Raw genomic sequence first — 16,295 nt, forward strand, 5'->3', positions numbered from 1 at the left:
GTGGGGGGAGCGCGTTCCGGACTGGACCACGCTCCCGGGGCGGGGGGAGCTCCCGCGTGTTTCTGGTCCCGTGTGTTTCTGCGAACTCCCCCTGTGCAACGCGCCCGACCCCACACCCGGTGTCCCCTTGCCAGCCTGCGCCTGACACACGGCGTGTTTCGTTTTCCAGGCCCGCAGACCAATGAAGTACATTCTGGTCACCGGCGGGGTCATCTCGGGGGTTGGGAAGGGGATCATCGCCAGCAGCATCGGGACTATCCTGAAATCGTGCGGCTTGCACGTCACCTCCATTAAAATCGACCCGTATATTAACATCGACGCAGGGACCTTCTCTCCCTACGAGCACGGTGCGCCAAGGAGACGGGTTTCGTTTGGCTGCGGCCGGCGGGGGCTCGCGTTTCTCGCTGGAGGAGCGGGGAGATGTCCGTGCCCGTTTTCGCGGCACGTCCCCGGGAAAGAGTTTGAAATTGAACAGCCGCTAATTCCGGTGCCTCGGAGACGAGCGTCTCTGATGTCGGGAGCTAGCGACGTATTTGCTGATTAGCCCCTCGTGGTGGATGAGGTGGGGTTCGGCTCTTGGCGCAGCCGAGCTGGGGCACCGTGTGTTCATTCATTTAAAAAAAGCAAAAAAACCCGAATGCTTGAGAAGATGAAGCAGGTGGTAACGGTGTGGTCTGCAAACAGATGTGTCCTACGCATGTCGTGAGCTACTCAGCTGTAAAGAGAATCTCCCCGTTTCCTTAAAGCCTACAAAATGCAGTCTCATGGCAGTCGGCGTATGCCGAGTGAAATTTGGCACCACCTAAATTTTTGTCGTGGATCACCACGCTAGGATGGCAAATGCCTCCACACGTTCATTAAAGTGATATTGGGGGTACTGACTTCAGAGGGCCTGGTTTCAAAGGCTTTGTTTTTTAGTTTTACGCCCCTGTTAATAAATGCAGGATCTTCTCTGACATGTACATCCCATGCAGGGATTAATTCTTTAACAATTTAATCCTATTCCACTGTTCGCTCTGTAGTCTTTTTTATTAGTTATTCCATTTTTTTTTGTAGAAGGGAGTGTGCCAAGAAGCTGTCTAATTACATTGAGCTCTTTCAGCTGTCTTTGGGGTGGGGGGGCGGAGAAAGGGAATAACAGCTTGCTTAAATGTACTTTGTGTAGCTGACTTCTGCATTTTGGCGTTTGCTGCAGGCGAGGTGTTTGTGTTAGATGATGGAGGAGAGGTGGACCTGGATCTGGGTAACTACGAACGCTTCCTTGATATCCGTCTCACTAAGGACAATAATCTGACCACTGGGAAGATCTATCAATATGTGATCAATAAAGAGAGAAAAGGAGATTACCTGGGCAAAACAGTCCAAGGTAATGCATACTTTGCTTTTGCCACTAGTAAATATAAACCTTAATCTCCCACTGTTCTGAATATTTCTGGGTCAGGAACAATCTGAGTTACACAGGCTATTCTTTTTAATTATTTGGTTTAGCCTAGACTGTATTTCTATAACTATTTAGGGTAGGTCTTTTTTTTTTTTGACTGAGTCTGGATTACAAGCCCTAAAGTGAATGCAGTTATACATTCAACACTCAGTTGCAACACTTGGTCTTATCAGTTACATTTTCCCAAGAACATTTTCTGTGCTGTGTGTTCAAATGATGTCTGAGGAAGGGTACTGTGATACCAAAAGTTTTGCCTGGGTGAATACCAACTGTACAGTTGGTCCAATAAAAGATAGCACCCACAATAATTCCTATTTTTCATATAACAGCAACAACTGCTTGGGAACGACAGCACACCATGGCACAAATAAGTCCCTGTTCACAGGCATTGACTGTAATCATTCCCCTTCCCATAAGGAAAAATGAAATATCAGTGTAAAACACTTATACTGAGAACTGTGTTCACACAAGGAGAGCAGACCTCTTTTAACTGTATAGGTTTTGTCTAAAAAAGGCAGTTGTATTGCTCTAAGTATAAATAGACCCTTAGACTAATGTGTTTGTGAATTACTTGCATCTTGTTATAGGTCTAAGGTGGTCATGTGTTTTTTTTTTTTTTTTTGGTCGTCATAATAAATTACTGCGCTGTTTTGATTATAAAATGACCATTTTCCCCCTCTAAAAATGGTTTAAGAGTTGCATCCTACTTGTATGGAGGCCCCTGAAATAATCTCATTTCTTATCCCCACAATACTTTGGTGCCTATGGTAAAATATATTTCTAGATTTTTGATATATATTTAGACATTTTAGATTTTATTTATAGAAATTTATACAGAGCAGCTTTTCTGTTGGTATTTTAATCCTTTCAACCCTTTTGGTTTTTCTTGATTATTTGATTCTGGTGGGATTTTGTGAGGGCAGTAGCAGTTCAAGGTCTTCATGTGTTGTTATCAGCTTGTAGCATCAGAGATAGGGCCTCTATTTTCCAAAACTGAACCTGAAAACATGGAGGTAGTTTGTAATCAGGCTAATACAATCTAGCACCATCTAAAACTAATTATCCATCCTTGTCTTTCCAGTAAGAAAGCTGCATTCTTTGTGAATAGCCAGTCTTTTTTCCTTTCTAACAACATCACTGGTTTGCATAAAATGGTATAGAGAGTTCTAAAATGATACTCTGCCTGTAGTAGTGTCTGTTGGAAACTGGCACCTAAATCATCACTTACAAGCATCTAAACTGAAGCAGGAATATATGTCTAGCCAAGTGATCTTATTAGGAAGTTGTAGCAGTAATTATCACTTCTAATCCGAAATGCTTCAACTGATCAGTGGTTGATGTGTGAGAGACAATTCTCAGTAGTTTGATCAGAGATGAGTTAGAGATTGGAATAGTTTTAACCTTTTGCCTTATCTGTTATAGTTGTCCCTCACATCACAGATGCCATACAGGAATGGGTAATGAGACAGGCACAGATCCCTGTAGATGAAGATGGCATTGAACCCCAAGTGTGTGTGATTGAGGTTTGTAGCATTTTTCTTACTAAATTTGGAGTAAACTTTACTAACTACTGGCAGGTAAACTCCACAGACAATATCTTCCATTAATATAACATTTTTCACATTATTGTTTGGGACAGTTTAAAAATAAATCTTTGTGTATATGCCAGGTTTTTACTATGGTAGTGGTATTTTTGGTTTCTTTGGGCTAAATCCATAAAGAGTCTCAGGTATCATTGTTGCAGCAGCTCATTTTTTCCCCAGAACTGAGGAGGTAGCTACTTAAGCTGGTGAATTGGAAATTCAGGCTATAAGGAAATGCCTGGCTGTGTTTAGGATTCACAAACCTGAAGTCTCTATTCCAATTTTAAGTACCTAAGCCTCCCAAAACACAGCTGGGTCCCAGTTTCTACTTCAGTGAATGTTATAGTGAATGAATGAAACTTGTAATCAATTTTCTAGTATAAAATACTTGCACTGAAACTCATTTCTTCCCCAGCATAGGTGAGTGATCAAGCCATGAGTCTTTAGTGTCATATTCACACTTGCATGTTCTCTTTGGCTCAGTGGATATGCAGTTATTCCATACAGTGTGAGATGGGTTCAACAGGAAGAAAGAAACCATTCATTTGGGAGTTGGAGATGCAGTTCAAATCCCCTTAAGCAGAGCAGGGACTTGAACCCTCACCTCCTGGATGAGTGCTTTAGGCACTTAGCCAATAGGTAAAGGAACGTGAGGGCTGTACACCTCGTGGCATTTCTGTTGTGAGACCTGAACTGGTGCCCTGAGAGTGCCAACTGGACCTCTCCCCAGGAGTCATCCATGGTGGATTGGTCTGGGTGATGAATCTGTACAGGTTTCTAGGTGCACCTAGGAGTGTCTGACTTGAGCACTGTCAAGTTTTTGATGCTGCTGAAAATGGCCAAAAAGACATGTAGGAGTCTAAGGAATTTTACTAATGGAAACAGATACCTATGAATGTTAGGCAGCAGTTAAAGGGCTGCCTTTTGGGACTGAATTTTGGACTTGGGTGTCTTTAGTGGCAGTGAAGTGTCACTTACTTGTGGGTCTATCCCAGGGGTGGGCAAAATGCAGCCTGCAGGCCAAGTCCAGCCCACCAGACTATTTAATCTGGCTTGCAGGCAGGTGGCCACCAATTAATCGTATCTTGTCCAACCCACACCGCAGCTGCCCCTGCTGTGCTCAGAATGGGGCTGAGCCCCGTCCATTCCCACTGGGGCAGTGTGATGCACTCCCACCCTTGTGTGTGGGAAGGCCCAGGCTAGCACACGGCTTCGAGGCAGCTTCTGCTGCAGCTGCCCAGGAAACTGCTCAGCTCCCCAGGCTTCCAGTGGCTCCTCCTTGTGTCTCTGCTGCAGCACTCTGAGGGTAGGGAAGTGGCAGCTGGGTGGGAGCACAATGCCTCATACCCAGCAGGATGGTAGGAGCACAGAGCCCAGGTCACTGCAGTTCCATCACACAGCGCTCCTCTCAACTCGTGCAGCCCCTGGGATTTGTGCACCACCACAGGGAAGCCCCACACAATAGAGCCAGTGTTGTTTGCTGCTCCCTGCTGCCAGATGTAGCTGTGGGGACTTCGCCGGAAGTGGCAGGGAGCCCTGTGTGATGGAGCGAGGATGGTTCCACTCCCTGGTTCCTGGTGGAGTCTGGGAAGCTGCACGAGGTGGCAGGAAGCGGGGCCAGGCTGCCGGCTCCGTTGTGCAGGGCTCTCCCTGCAGCGCACAGCTCTGGCTGGGTCCCAGGAGCTGCACATGAGATGCAGGGAGCCCTGTATGATAGAGATGGGTATGCCTGGCTGGCCCGTTCCTCACAGCCACATGCAGTTCCAAGAAGTGGCCAGAGGTGTGAACCACTGGAGGGCTCTGCCTGTGTGGGCCACGAGCACCTCCTGCTACTGCAGCTGCTACTGTTGCCCTTGGTGGCAGTGGTGGCTGTGCGCTATGGGAGGGAGGGGCTGTGTGCGCATGTAGGGGGCTCCCACATGCACACTCCACCAGACCTCCACACCCTGCCCCATACCTTGCACTGCCCACACATCCCCCCATACAACCCCCACACCTGCTCACAGATACACACCCACATGGCACATATCTACGGCCCCCACACTCCTTTGCACATGCATCCACTCCCCCAGCCACACTCCCCCACACACAATATAGAAGAGTAAGACTTTTGAGTTACTATGTTATTGTCTCTATATACACTATGTAAACACATGTAAATAAGGACAAAAATATTTTTGACGTAAAACATGTTATAATAGATGTTTTGATTTTTAGTATATGATTTGGGTTGTTTTTTTCCAGTTCCAAGATGGCAAACCCCTTATTCCCAAAAGGAGTACTTCCAGGGCCAAGGGGAGGGACTTCCAGTGGCAAAGGTTGGGGGAGTGACCAGGGGGCAGGGCACCTGTCAAGGCACGGGACTACCCTTGCAGCCCTCGACAGCTCACCAAAACTCATTAAATGGCCCTCCAACTGAAATAATTGCCCACCCCGGTCTAGCCCTTTCTGCTTGGAGCTCAGTTCCAGGGTAGACTGTAACTATGTGTTAATGTCCATACGTATTAGACTTGGGAGAAGTGTTGAATTTGTAGGTTAGTGCTTCTCTTCAGTCTCCCGAGAAGAGAACATTATTGGAGAAAAATATTAGTTGGGTATAATGAAGAACGTGGAGATCTTAGGGGCTCTCAGTTGGCCAGACTCATAAAAAGTGCAGTGAAGTTCCCATATTTTGTGTCTTGCTAATGGACCAAAGCAAAAATTCCAGTGCTGCATAGAATAGCACTGATGTAGCTGCACTCTACAAAGTACAGAGTTGGTGCCAGAAAGCAAATGCTGGGAAAATCAGTTGTAGGGAACTTGATGCCACTTTTTAAATCCTAAATGATTTGCTTTCTCCTTTAGCTTGGTGGGACAGTAGGAGATATAGAAAGTATGCCCTTCATTGAAGCTTTCCGCCAGTTCCAGTTCAAAGCCAAACGAGAGAATTTCTGTAATATTCATGTCAGTCTAGTACCCCAGGTAAGGTCCTGGAAAGATGTGATTGATGGTGTTTCCTCTCATTAAGAGTTATTTTATAAATGTGTCTGGAAATGTAGTAAATATGCCTGTGCATTGAAAGGTACCTGTATGTTTTGTATATAATAATGTATATGCAGTATATATAGAAGTATGACCAAAACTAACCCACAGCATCTAGATCCTTCCACGAAATGCCGTTTTGTTGTCTATAACTGGGAGTTTCAGTAAATGTAAAAGTTCTACATCTCTTCTGTTTTATTTTTGCTGCTCCATTTGAAATATTATGTACATCTTTAATCTTAAAATGTAGTTTTTGTCTAAGAGCCAAATTTTCTATTTCTGTGCACCCTACAAGCTTTTTTATAGTTCTGCACAATAGGTGTAAAATGCTTACCTGCTAGAGTAGTTAAATTCTATAGCCTCTTTACTTTGCATTTTGTGTTGCCTGCACCAGTGTAATGAGAAGTGGATTGTAGTGTTCTTATTTGGCCCCTTTAGTAGCATCTCTCCCTGCCTGTGTCTTTTTCCTGGATTCCGCATTGTATTAGATTCATAAAATGTATTGGATGATTTCTTTGAGTGTTTTTAACATGCCTTGCATATTTAATCAAACCAACTCACTCACTAGGAAGGCTTGACACTTTAAGATCATGTAAACTCACTGATTGCCATCTAATTCCTTTTAAAATTCCTATAACACATCATGCTAAAGCTACAGTGGAATTAGTGAAATCACTGATACAGGTGAGAATCAAAGAAGCAAGGGAAACATTGATAGGCTTTGTAAGAAAGGGAATGAAAAAAATCTTATGCACTAAATGTGTAAAGAAAGGAAACGTATATAAGTTTCTAAGACGTCACTCCAAGTGAAGATAAAGCGGAAAAATTAAAACATAGTCTCTTGTGGCCTCTTTATAAATTCCATTGTTTAGACCCCAGACCAGCATATGATATGCTTTGGTTGCTCAAATATGTGCACAGCTGCCTTATTTTGAAGTTACTGGACAGTCTTCCTAACTGTGAAGCATACTGGCAGCTGATATTGTTAATGCCATTTATTTAATTGGGGCTGATCTATCCAGCTTATGTGTTTATCTCATCCTGTTGGATGTAGATATTAGGGTGGAATTTAACTAGCCAGTTAATTATGAATTACTGGAATGGGGCGCAACGAAATTTTCTTTTCCTGTTTCCTCCAGCTGTGCAGTAAAAGAAACCTCAGGTTCCTGCCTAGCTACAGTCTCTTCCCCAGCCACTCTGCATAACTGCTTATGTAGATGTTGGGCAGTTTGGTCTTTGCTTGCTTACTTTTGGTACTTAAAATGTCAGAAATGAGAGGAAAAAATGCTTGTTACAAATACTATCCCATAAACCAAGGATCCCTGACCTATGATTAGGGATCTACGTAATTCATGATTTTGCAGTTTTTGAAAAATGACTTTCCCTATGAGCCAGCAGCCTGGCCTCACAGCCCACCAGGCGGGGAGCCACCGACATGAAAGAGAGCAGCCAAGATGGTGGCTGCCCCTTTCTTCCTTCACCACTGATTGGCCTTTCGTGTGGCCCTGCCCCTCTCTGCCAATCAGTGGTGAGAGGTGGGGCTGCATGAAAGGCAGCTTTCTCGGCCTATCAGCAGGGGGTGGGAAGGAGTGCTTGCCATGAAAAGACCCTGAAAATGGCACTGGGCACCATGAGTGGTCTGTAATTTTTACTTCCCCTCCATGTGCTTTAAGTAGATCCCTACCTATGATTCATATCCCCTGTGGTTCCTGGAGATGTAAGAGCTTTACAATTGAATTCTGTATATTTACCTATCAACATTAGTATGATAATAGATTCCTTCTCTGATTGCTTCTCCAAATTCTTCTCTGATTGCTAGCCAAGTTCTACAGGAGAGCAGAAGACAAAGCCCACCCAGAACAGTGTCCGTGAGCTCAGAGGACTTGGGCTCTCCCCAGACCTAGTAAGTTTTGCATTTTTGCATTCAACTAAGGAGTGGTGCTGATACCCTGTGACAACCTTTGTGATACAAATCAAGCCTTGGGTGACAGGCTTCTGCTGCATATTGATGGTACAATAGAAGTAATACACTTTAAAATCATGCAGCACGTTTTCCCCAAGCAGTGGGAACTTGACACTAAAAATGGTTGTTTTTAGTAACTGGGCAAATGAATTTCTGAGTTTTACATTACAACCTTCATGTTGCTGCTTTCTGTGCTAGATTGTGTGTAGATGTTCCACCCCGCTGGATACGTCTGTAAAGGAGAAGATCTCCATGTTCTGTCACGTAGAACCAGAGCAGGTAAAGATCATTGACCTCTCTACCTTTTCTATAGCCGGCACTCCTGCTGCTCAGTGCTGCAGGCAGCACAATGCTGCAAGCAACACAAATGCTGTGGGCAACAATTCCTTTGAAGCTTACAGCTTTTCTCTCATGGCTATGTGTCTTAACTAGAAAAATGGATCCAACTGTTTGTCCTTTGTATATAGTCTTAAAACATATAAAACTTAGAGATAAATTCTAGGCTTGTGTGAATCGCCTACTTTTTGCTTTGGATTAAGATTTGGCTGATTTTGGGGGACAGCGATTCAATTCGGTGATTTTGAATCACTGTTCTGAATTGATTTAGCTGAATCTCCTAATCAAACAGGCCACATCTCCCGCCCGCTTTCCCAGCCCCATCAGTGGCTGCCTCACTTGGCCCCCATGTCCCAGCACTTAAAAAAAAACAAAAAAAAAAACAAAAAACCAAAAAAAAAAACCAAAAAAACTCCCCTGCACTCACTGGCTCCTGCTAGGCAGAGGGGCGATCCCTTCACTGCGTGGGCGGCTCTGCCACGAGCCCCCAGAAGCCCTGATGGCTGCTGTAGCAGCCGATGAATGCGGGGCTTTTTTGTAAAGTGTCAGGATGCTGGGGCTGGGTGGGGCAGCCATTGATGGGGCTGAGGGAGCAGGCAGGGGATGGGGCCTGATGGGGGTCCTCCCATGGTCACTCGCCACCCCTTACTTACCAGCATGAAGCCTGGGTCCTGCTCTCTGTGTTGGCGAGTGGGGAGTGACCAAATCTCCGAATCTCTTCCAAATCAATTCGGACCTTTTTATTGGTCTCCCGATTCATTTTAGATTCAGAGATATGGCCAACAAATTGGGCCAAATTTCCTCCAAATCGAATCGGCAATCGAAACTTCGCTTCTCTCTCTCGATTCTCAGCCCCGTTACACTTGAGACACCCCCTCATTGGATTCAAGGTGCACCCCTTGATAACTTTTGTGAATTGAGTACCAGTCAGGTTCAAAAACTTACTTGTAGATTACAATACTTATTTCCTTGCAGAAGGGTCTGGCAGTAGGGATGGGGAATCATTCAGGCAGGGACAAGCGTGAGCCTACTCTTATCTGCTTAATTTATCTTCCTATCTCCTAACACCTTACTCATCTCCTTGCGTCTTACAGCAGCATCGCAGGGTGCCCCAGCACGCTGGCTGCGAATCACTTGTCTAATTTGTGGAAATTATTTCCCAAAGGCAGACAAGGTTCTTTAGGTAAATCCGATATCTTTTATTAGATCAACTAAAATAGTTGGAAAAATTCTTGTTAACAGAAACCTTTGGGATGTTTGTACCCAAAAGCTTGCAAACCTTTCAAATTTGTTCTATACCTTGGGAAAATTGTGCCTTTTAACATCATTGTTTAGAGCCAAAAACTTACTTGCCCTAAATTGAGTTATTGTGATTTGAGTGCGTTGCACACTGCTCCTCACACAATACTTTATCTAATGTTCCATATCTTCCCATCCATTTGACTTATTCATTTCATAAAAAGAAGCTATACTGGAAAACTGAATTCTGTTTGGTATATATTTGTTTTTCTTTTGTGCAAACAGGATGTTGGCACTCAAGAAACACATAGTTTAAATTATATGGAAATGTTATTTGCTGGAGACGGGTCATTGAATATAGATGGAAAGAAGCTAGACTCTGAAAATGAACTTTTGCAAGTGTTAGAATCTTTAAGTCTAGTTGTGGTCTTTGAAGTTTCATTTTCATAATTGGAGGGTGCCATGTTTTTGTCTCGGGGAATTCAAGTAAGATTGTCTAGCTTACAGAGAGGGTTTCTAAAGTTCATTGCAAAGTCCAGTTGCTGTCACTGTTTCGTTATCATCGTCACTGATGTAAGTTCCTCGGTTAGACCTTAATAAACAATTATACTGATGTCTAAACCAGAATAGAATCTATATGTATTACCTTTCAAGTTACATGGAAGTAAATTGAATTAATTTTTCAGAAAAATAATAAATGAGTGCCTTTTTTTTTTACATAGCCACATTTCTAACCATCATCCTTGCAGACTGAACGCTTTTTGCCATATGAACAGAATTGATTGCTACTTACTACTTTTTCTGCAAATAATTAAAATCAGTTTCTGCTTGAGTCCGTGAAGTGGTATCAGTACACTTTAAGAAGTTTTAAGTGCAGTCAAAGTCATGGTGGACAAATACTATGTGACCAAAATTCCTTTCTTTTTTTTCAGTGGATCAGAAAGATTGAAATTAATTCTTTTTACAGATGTAAGAGTAGTTTGATTAGTTGTAAAATAACCATTTTGAAACAGTTCTTATAATATTTCCCAAGTGACAACCTGCAAACTGAAATTCTGTATTGATGATGACTGTAGTGCTAGCTTCCCAGTGTTGCCCCATTTACATGCTTCATTCCTGCTTGAAGAGATCAACTACTACTTAGTTTGTACGACTGTACATGGAGAGCCCAATTGATCTGGGGACTATAATCTTAAAATAAGATAGCCCATATCCCAGAGACCTTGTGATCTTAAAATAGGTGGGTAAAAGAAGGGAGCTGAATTCACTCTTGATGTCCCATTCAGTCTGTAACCTGTATTGAGACAGCCACAAGGTGTAGTGTGAAGCTCACACACATTCACTCAGAACTGAATTAATACAACACTTTTTCAAAATAGTACCTCCAGTGGTACCAATAGTACCTCTAGTACTTTTCAGTGGTTTTTGAATGATGCAGTTTTCTCCTTGAAGTGGAAAGAAGCAGGATAGGGGTGCACCAATAGAGATTTGTGGGGGCCGATACCAATAGTCGATTTTTAAGGAGGCATATTGGCTGATACTGATTTGATTTCTGATACCAGCTGCATGCAGCTGTAAGTCTGTTGTGGTGGAAGGGGAAGAGGGAGGGAAGGAGTACAGGGGGGCAGATCAATGCCCCCCACAGTGAGGGAGGGGACAGGCACAGGTACTGCCCAGCTGCAGCAGGGCAGGGTGCAGGATGGAGCCGCAACTTAGCGGGGGAGAGGCAGACGGATCCTGCTGCTTCCTGCACTCTGAGAGTGCACCGGGGGGGGGCATGTACCCCCAGATCTGGGCAGCGCGGGCAGGCTGCGTCTGTGGGCTAGAGCTGGGGCTGCTCCAGGCTGTTCTTGGTGGAGGCTGGGCTCAGGGTGGGGGCTACGGAGGTGGCTGCAACCACTCCAGATTTCACTGTGGCCCTGCTCCCAGTGCCGCTGCCATGTGCCTAGTGCAGTGCTGGCTCAATGCCCCGCCTCCATCCACACGCCAGGAAGAGCTGGGGCTCTGGGCATGCAGCAGCACCAGGAGCAGAGCTACAGTGAAATTTTGGGTGGCTGCAGCTCCCTCCCTGAGCCCAGCCCCTGCCGAGAAGAGCCCAGCACAACCCTGGCTCCAGTCTGCAGCTGCAGCCTGCCTACCACGCCCCGCCCTGCCCTGCACAGGTCTGGGGGACATGCCTCCTCCCTGCTTGTGACTTCTTGGAGTGCAAGCAGTGGCAGGAGCTGCTCCCTCTTTCCCCCACTGCCCAGATGAGCCATGGCTCCATCGCATGCCCTGCCCTGGCTGGGCAGCACCTGCCTTTGCTCCCTCCCTCACTGCAGGGGATGTTGATCTGCCCCCCACTGCCCTGCAGTTTGCCTTCCCTGTCCCCTTCCAGCACAATGGACTGACTAGCTGCGCACAGACAGCTCTCCATGCTGCCGGCTTTGCTCCTCACTGCCTAAGTGTTGTGCTGCAGCTGCCCACATGCACAAGCATTTATCGGCCAAATTATTGGCTGCATCAGGCCAATTTCCAATACAGCCAATATTCTTTATATTGGTACCAATCCAATATTGGACCAACGTATTGGTGCGCCTCTAAAGCAGGAGTGTCTGATGCCCTGTTGTCTCTATACAGTCAGTTGAGTGCTCATGTGTATACATTTTAATAAACCTTCTATATTATGAACAGGTTATTTGTGTTCATGACGTCTCTTCCATCTACCGGGTTCCTTTGTTACTAGAGGAGCAGGGAGTTGTTGATTACTTTCGACGTAGGCTTGATCTTCCTGTTGAGAAACAGCCCAGAAGGATGCTTATGAAATGGAAAGAGATGGCTGACAGGTGAGCTCCACCACAGGAAATCATTTGAGGTCAGATCCTGCACCTGCTTTGGTGGTCAATGGGAATGGTTACTCTAATGCCCATTTTGGGTTATTTTTTCACAAGATTGCATCATGTTTCTACCTATTTAACTATTAAGAAAGAGAAAAAGGAAAAAAAAAAAAAACAGTATTGGATCCAATTGGGCAGTTTATTAGCTGACTTTGAAATTGGATTTTGTGCTCTTAGCATTAAAGATGCTTAAAGATGAACAGGAATTCGTGGTCTGGGTTTTTCTAAGTGGACCAGTTGTATGAAAGCATACCAGAGACTCCAAAGCATGCCTCGATAGAAGTATAGCTACAGTAAAATCATTATTGCACTCCTATAATCCAGCTCAACAAAGGAGCAGTTCCCTGAGAGTGTAATGTGTGGGTTTGGACAAATGCACATGTGCACCCATTCTCTGATTAGGAGGGGACAGCACCTGTAACATGCTAACAGCAATACAAGTGTAGCAAAATTGCTCCAACTTCAAACCTGGATGAGTAGGGACCTACTAAAATCAAGGAGGCAGGTGGGCAATTTTAAAGGCCAGTTACAGCAACCACTGCCATATTCGTGATTTTTCACAGTGAGGCGCGCCCGCCCCCCCCCATGCTGCTGATTGGCCATGGAACCCCAGGAGCAGTCCCGCCCCTCACCACTGGTTAGCCAAGAGGGCTGCCCTTCAGGCAGTCCCAGCCTTTGCCACTGAGTGGTTGAGAGGGCTGCGAATTCATGTGGTTCCACCTCTCACCATTGATTGGCAGAAAGGCTAATCACTCGTCTTTAGATTGCATTATTACCCCTGGCTGACTAAAAGATGGTGCAGAAACCCTGTCGCTTTCCTGAGTGGCACCTTGGCTGCGTCTGCATTACTAGCTTAGCTCCTCTGTAGCTCTCTCTCTCAAACCATGTGCTCTAAGGCTGCAGGGTTTGCTGAGCTTTTTTTTTATTCCAGTAAGCTTTTATTTTTTGGAGGTGATTTTGTACAAAATTGTGAGAAACACTGTTTTTTGCTGTGATTGTGGAAACACTTGTTTTTCGTGGTTTCTGTGGATATCACAAAACCATGATTTAAGGAGGTCCCTAAACATTGCTACAGAACATAACAGCTGCTGCATATTTTACAGCAGTTCCTCCCCCCCCCCAAACCTCTCAGAGCTGCTCTAATTAAAGCATTGCCGCTCCACCCTGAGTGCATGTATAAACACCCAGAGATAACAGAGAGCTGGTCCCTGGCAAATTGATGGGACTGACTTTAGTCAGCAATCAAATATTTTTTGAAACTTTCAGTACTGCATATTATTCTTATATACAAGAAAATGGTAAATGTAATAATACTCTAAGTGCTAAACAGAGCTTACCTTTTAGAAGCTCACTTGTTGCTCCATTGCAGGTGAGAGTGGCTGCTGACATAACCAGTGTTCTGCTTGTTTGGTCGGAAGCAAAATATCTTGTAGATCTGCTTTATAAAGCTAGAGGAGGAAGAAAACTAAAATTTAACTTCAGGATTTTACTGGTGTGATTCAACATACAACAACTTCTAGTGAATTTCATAAAGATAATGTATACTTATCAGCTGGATAGAGAAAAATGAATTGAATATGATTTTAGAATATAGCTAAGTATGATTGCACAGGTAAAACAAAATAGTGTTCACAACACCATTGTCTGTAATATGATTAATGAAGTATGTTTAGGGCACAGGCTATTTATTGCTGCTTTTGTTTCAAAGCTGGGGGGTCTCTCAGCATCTTTTCTACTTAGAAATACCATTATTAAAGTCTCTAACTTGAATGGAGTCTGTTATGCACATAGTCCTGTAATAATTGGTATCAGTGCATTGAAAACAGGATGCCTGAAATAGCATTATGTATATACCCATTTTTTAGCTTGATATTTGGTCTGAGTTTTTTCAAAGGTGGTATAAGCACCTCCAGTTACTCTTAGCTTTGCTGCAAGTTGTGACTATTTAGGATTAGGCCCAGAGAGTCCAGTGACTTTTCAGATCCTGTAATGAGGTTTGATGTGCAGCATTTTCTACTGCCAAACTTCAGAAATCTGTATGTGTAGTCAATTGGGTGGGATTTAGGCCCTTCTATGCCTTCAGCTTCTGTTGTGAACTGTGCTAGGATGAGTAGAGGAACATGATACTGTGCAAGGTGAAAGTAAACAAAACCATGCTTTCATCTCTGGATCCTTAATTTTAGCAGCTTATTGATAGTTTTGGATCTAGTGCAACTAAGGCAGTATTGGAGGGAGCAGGGGACAAAATAGGTGCAAAGAAAATCCAAAACCTAAGGTGAGTAATCACTTATTCTCTTGCACAGAGTTATTCTTTACAGCTGCTTAGTAGCACGTTTCCCTTATCAGATAGATTTAGTTCCTCATTACTATTGCATTCATTCTGAACGATGACCCTACAAGGTCATATTTTCAAAGTGGGCAGCACCTCCGGTTGCAAGTTTTCAAGAGCAGAGCTCTCATTTATGCACCTAAATGAAATGGCTAAACTTTGAAAAGCTATTTGTACTTGCAGTTGTCACTAATACTAAGCCATCTTATTGTTTGGTTTTATGTGTCTAGGTATGACCGATTGCTAGAGACCTGCTCCATTGCACTTGTTGGCAAATACACAAAATTCTCTGATTCTTACGCATCTGTCATTAAAGCTCTGGAACATTCCGCCCTGGCCATCAACCACAAACTTGAGATCAAAGTATGTATTCTTCCCTTCCTGAGTAGATTGGTAGTCCTGATTATGTGTAGTTGTAGGTAATACTGCATAGGACATACCTCAATATTGGCTGAATCGTTTGATTTCAGAATGATTCAGAAACATTCTTCTTGGATTATGGCATCAGCCCCTCGGTTATGATTCATGCAGTTTCAACCAAAGAAACTCTCCTGCCACTCTACAAGTATAGAGGCACCTACACAATACAGATGCAGGAATTGGTTCCTTCAGATGTTTTGTCTTGCACATTTAAGCTGTGGTAGAGCAGAAAGGGTTTCTGAGTGAACTCTAAATGAACAATTTTTCTTTAACAGTTACTGTAAGCAGTTCTTTGTGTGATAATTTGACCTGGTGCCATATTTACCTGAATCCACGATGACTTTGAATTTAACACGGTCCCCCCAGTTTGATTCTAGACATGGGAAATTTTATAAATTTGTTGTAATTTTCCATGTCTACAATCTGATTATTGGGTGTCTTAAATTCATCCCCAGCAATGTGGCAGGTAAGCAGCAGGGCAGGCAATGGGGACAGCAGGAGCACTGGGGCAAGTGGTGGGGAAATGAGGAGCAGGCAGCCTTGCTCCCACCCCTTGCTTCCAGTGCCTGCCTCCTTCACCACTTACCCCATCCCCTGTGTCTGTTTCCCCACCACTTACCCCTCCACTGTCTGCATCCCACCACTTGCTTTGCTACCTACCCACTATTCTACCTGTTTCCCCAGTTGATCCTGGCACAACGGGAGCCCCAGAGCCTTTCTTACCCTACACTGCAAGGAGCAGCTGGGCTCAGCAGTGCACAGATTCCTCCTTCTCTTCCTCCCACATCCCCCTCCAACTCTCCCACTGACCAGGAGCAGGTTGGAAGGAGGAACCAGTATATTGCCTCAGCCTCTCTGCTGCACAGGTCAGGAGCGGCTGTGGGGCTCTCTCCATGCCTGCGTCAGCTGGTAGTTTTGGAGAGTGTACATGCAGGGATACAACAGGAACAGCAGCAGCAGCTTTCAGATTCTTCCTTCTGGTGTCTTCTCCCTATTAGCAAGAGACAGGGCAAGGCAGGGAGCTGGGCAGAGGAGGAACCTGTGCTGTTGCTGCTGTCTCTGGCCAAGCCAGATTCCCCGTACTGCT

At 44.5% G+C, this 16,295-nt stretch overlaps 1 protein-coding gene across 2 annotated transcripts in view; it reads left to right on the forward strand.

The window, feature by feature from the left end:
• Window positions 1-16,295, forward strand: part of CTPS1 (CTP synthase 1) — a 43,844-nt gene that overhangs the window by 7,833 nt on the left and 19,716 nt on the right. For both annotated transcript variants that reach the window (XM_019512119.1, XM_019512118.1), the window contains exons 2-9: window positions 170-347; window positions 1,196-1,366; window positions 2,864-2,964; window positions 5,869-5,985; window positions 7,865-7,948; window positions 8,207-8,287; window positions 12,257-12,408; window positions 15,019-15,151. In XM_019512119.1, the coding sequence (XP_019367664.1) occupies window positions 182-347; window positions 1,196-1,366; window positions 2,864-2,964; window positions 5,869-5,985; window positions 7,865-7,948; window positions 8,207-8,287; window positions 12,257-12,408; window positions 15,019-15,151 (1,005 nt within the window). In that variant the 5' untranslated portion in view covers window positions 170-181. The remainder of the gene's footprint in view (window positions 1-169; window positions 348-1,195; window positions 1,367-2,863; window positions 2,965-5,868; window positions 5,986-7,864; window positions 7,949-8,206; window positions 8,288-12,256; window positions 12,409-15,018; window positions 15,152-16,295) is intronic.

Source organism: Gavialis gangeticus, unplaced genomic scaffold (assembly GCF_001723915.1).
Source record: "Gavialis gangeticus isolate Ggan-Ray unplaced genomic scaffold, GavGan_comp1, whole genome shotgun sequence".
NCBI lineage: Eukaryota > Metazoa > Chordata > Crocodylia > Gavialidae > Gavialis > Gavialis gangeticus.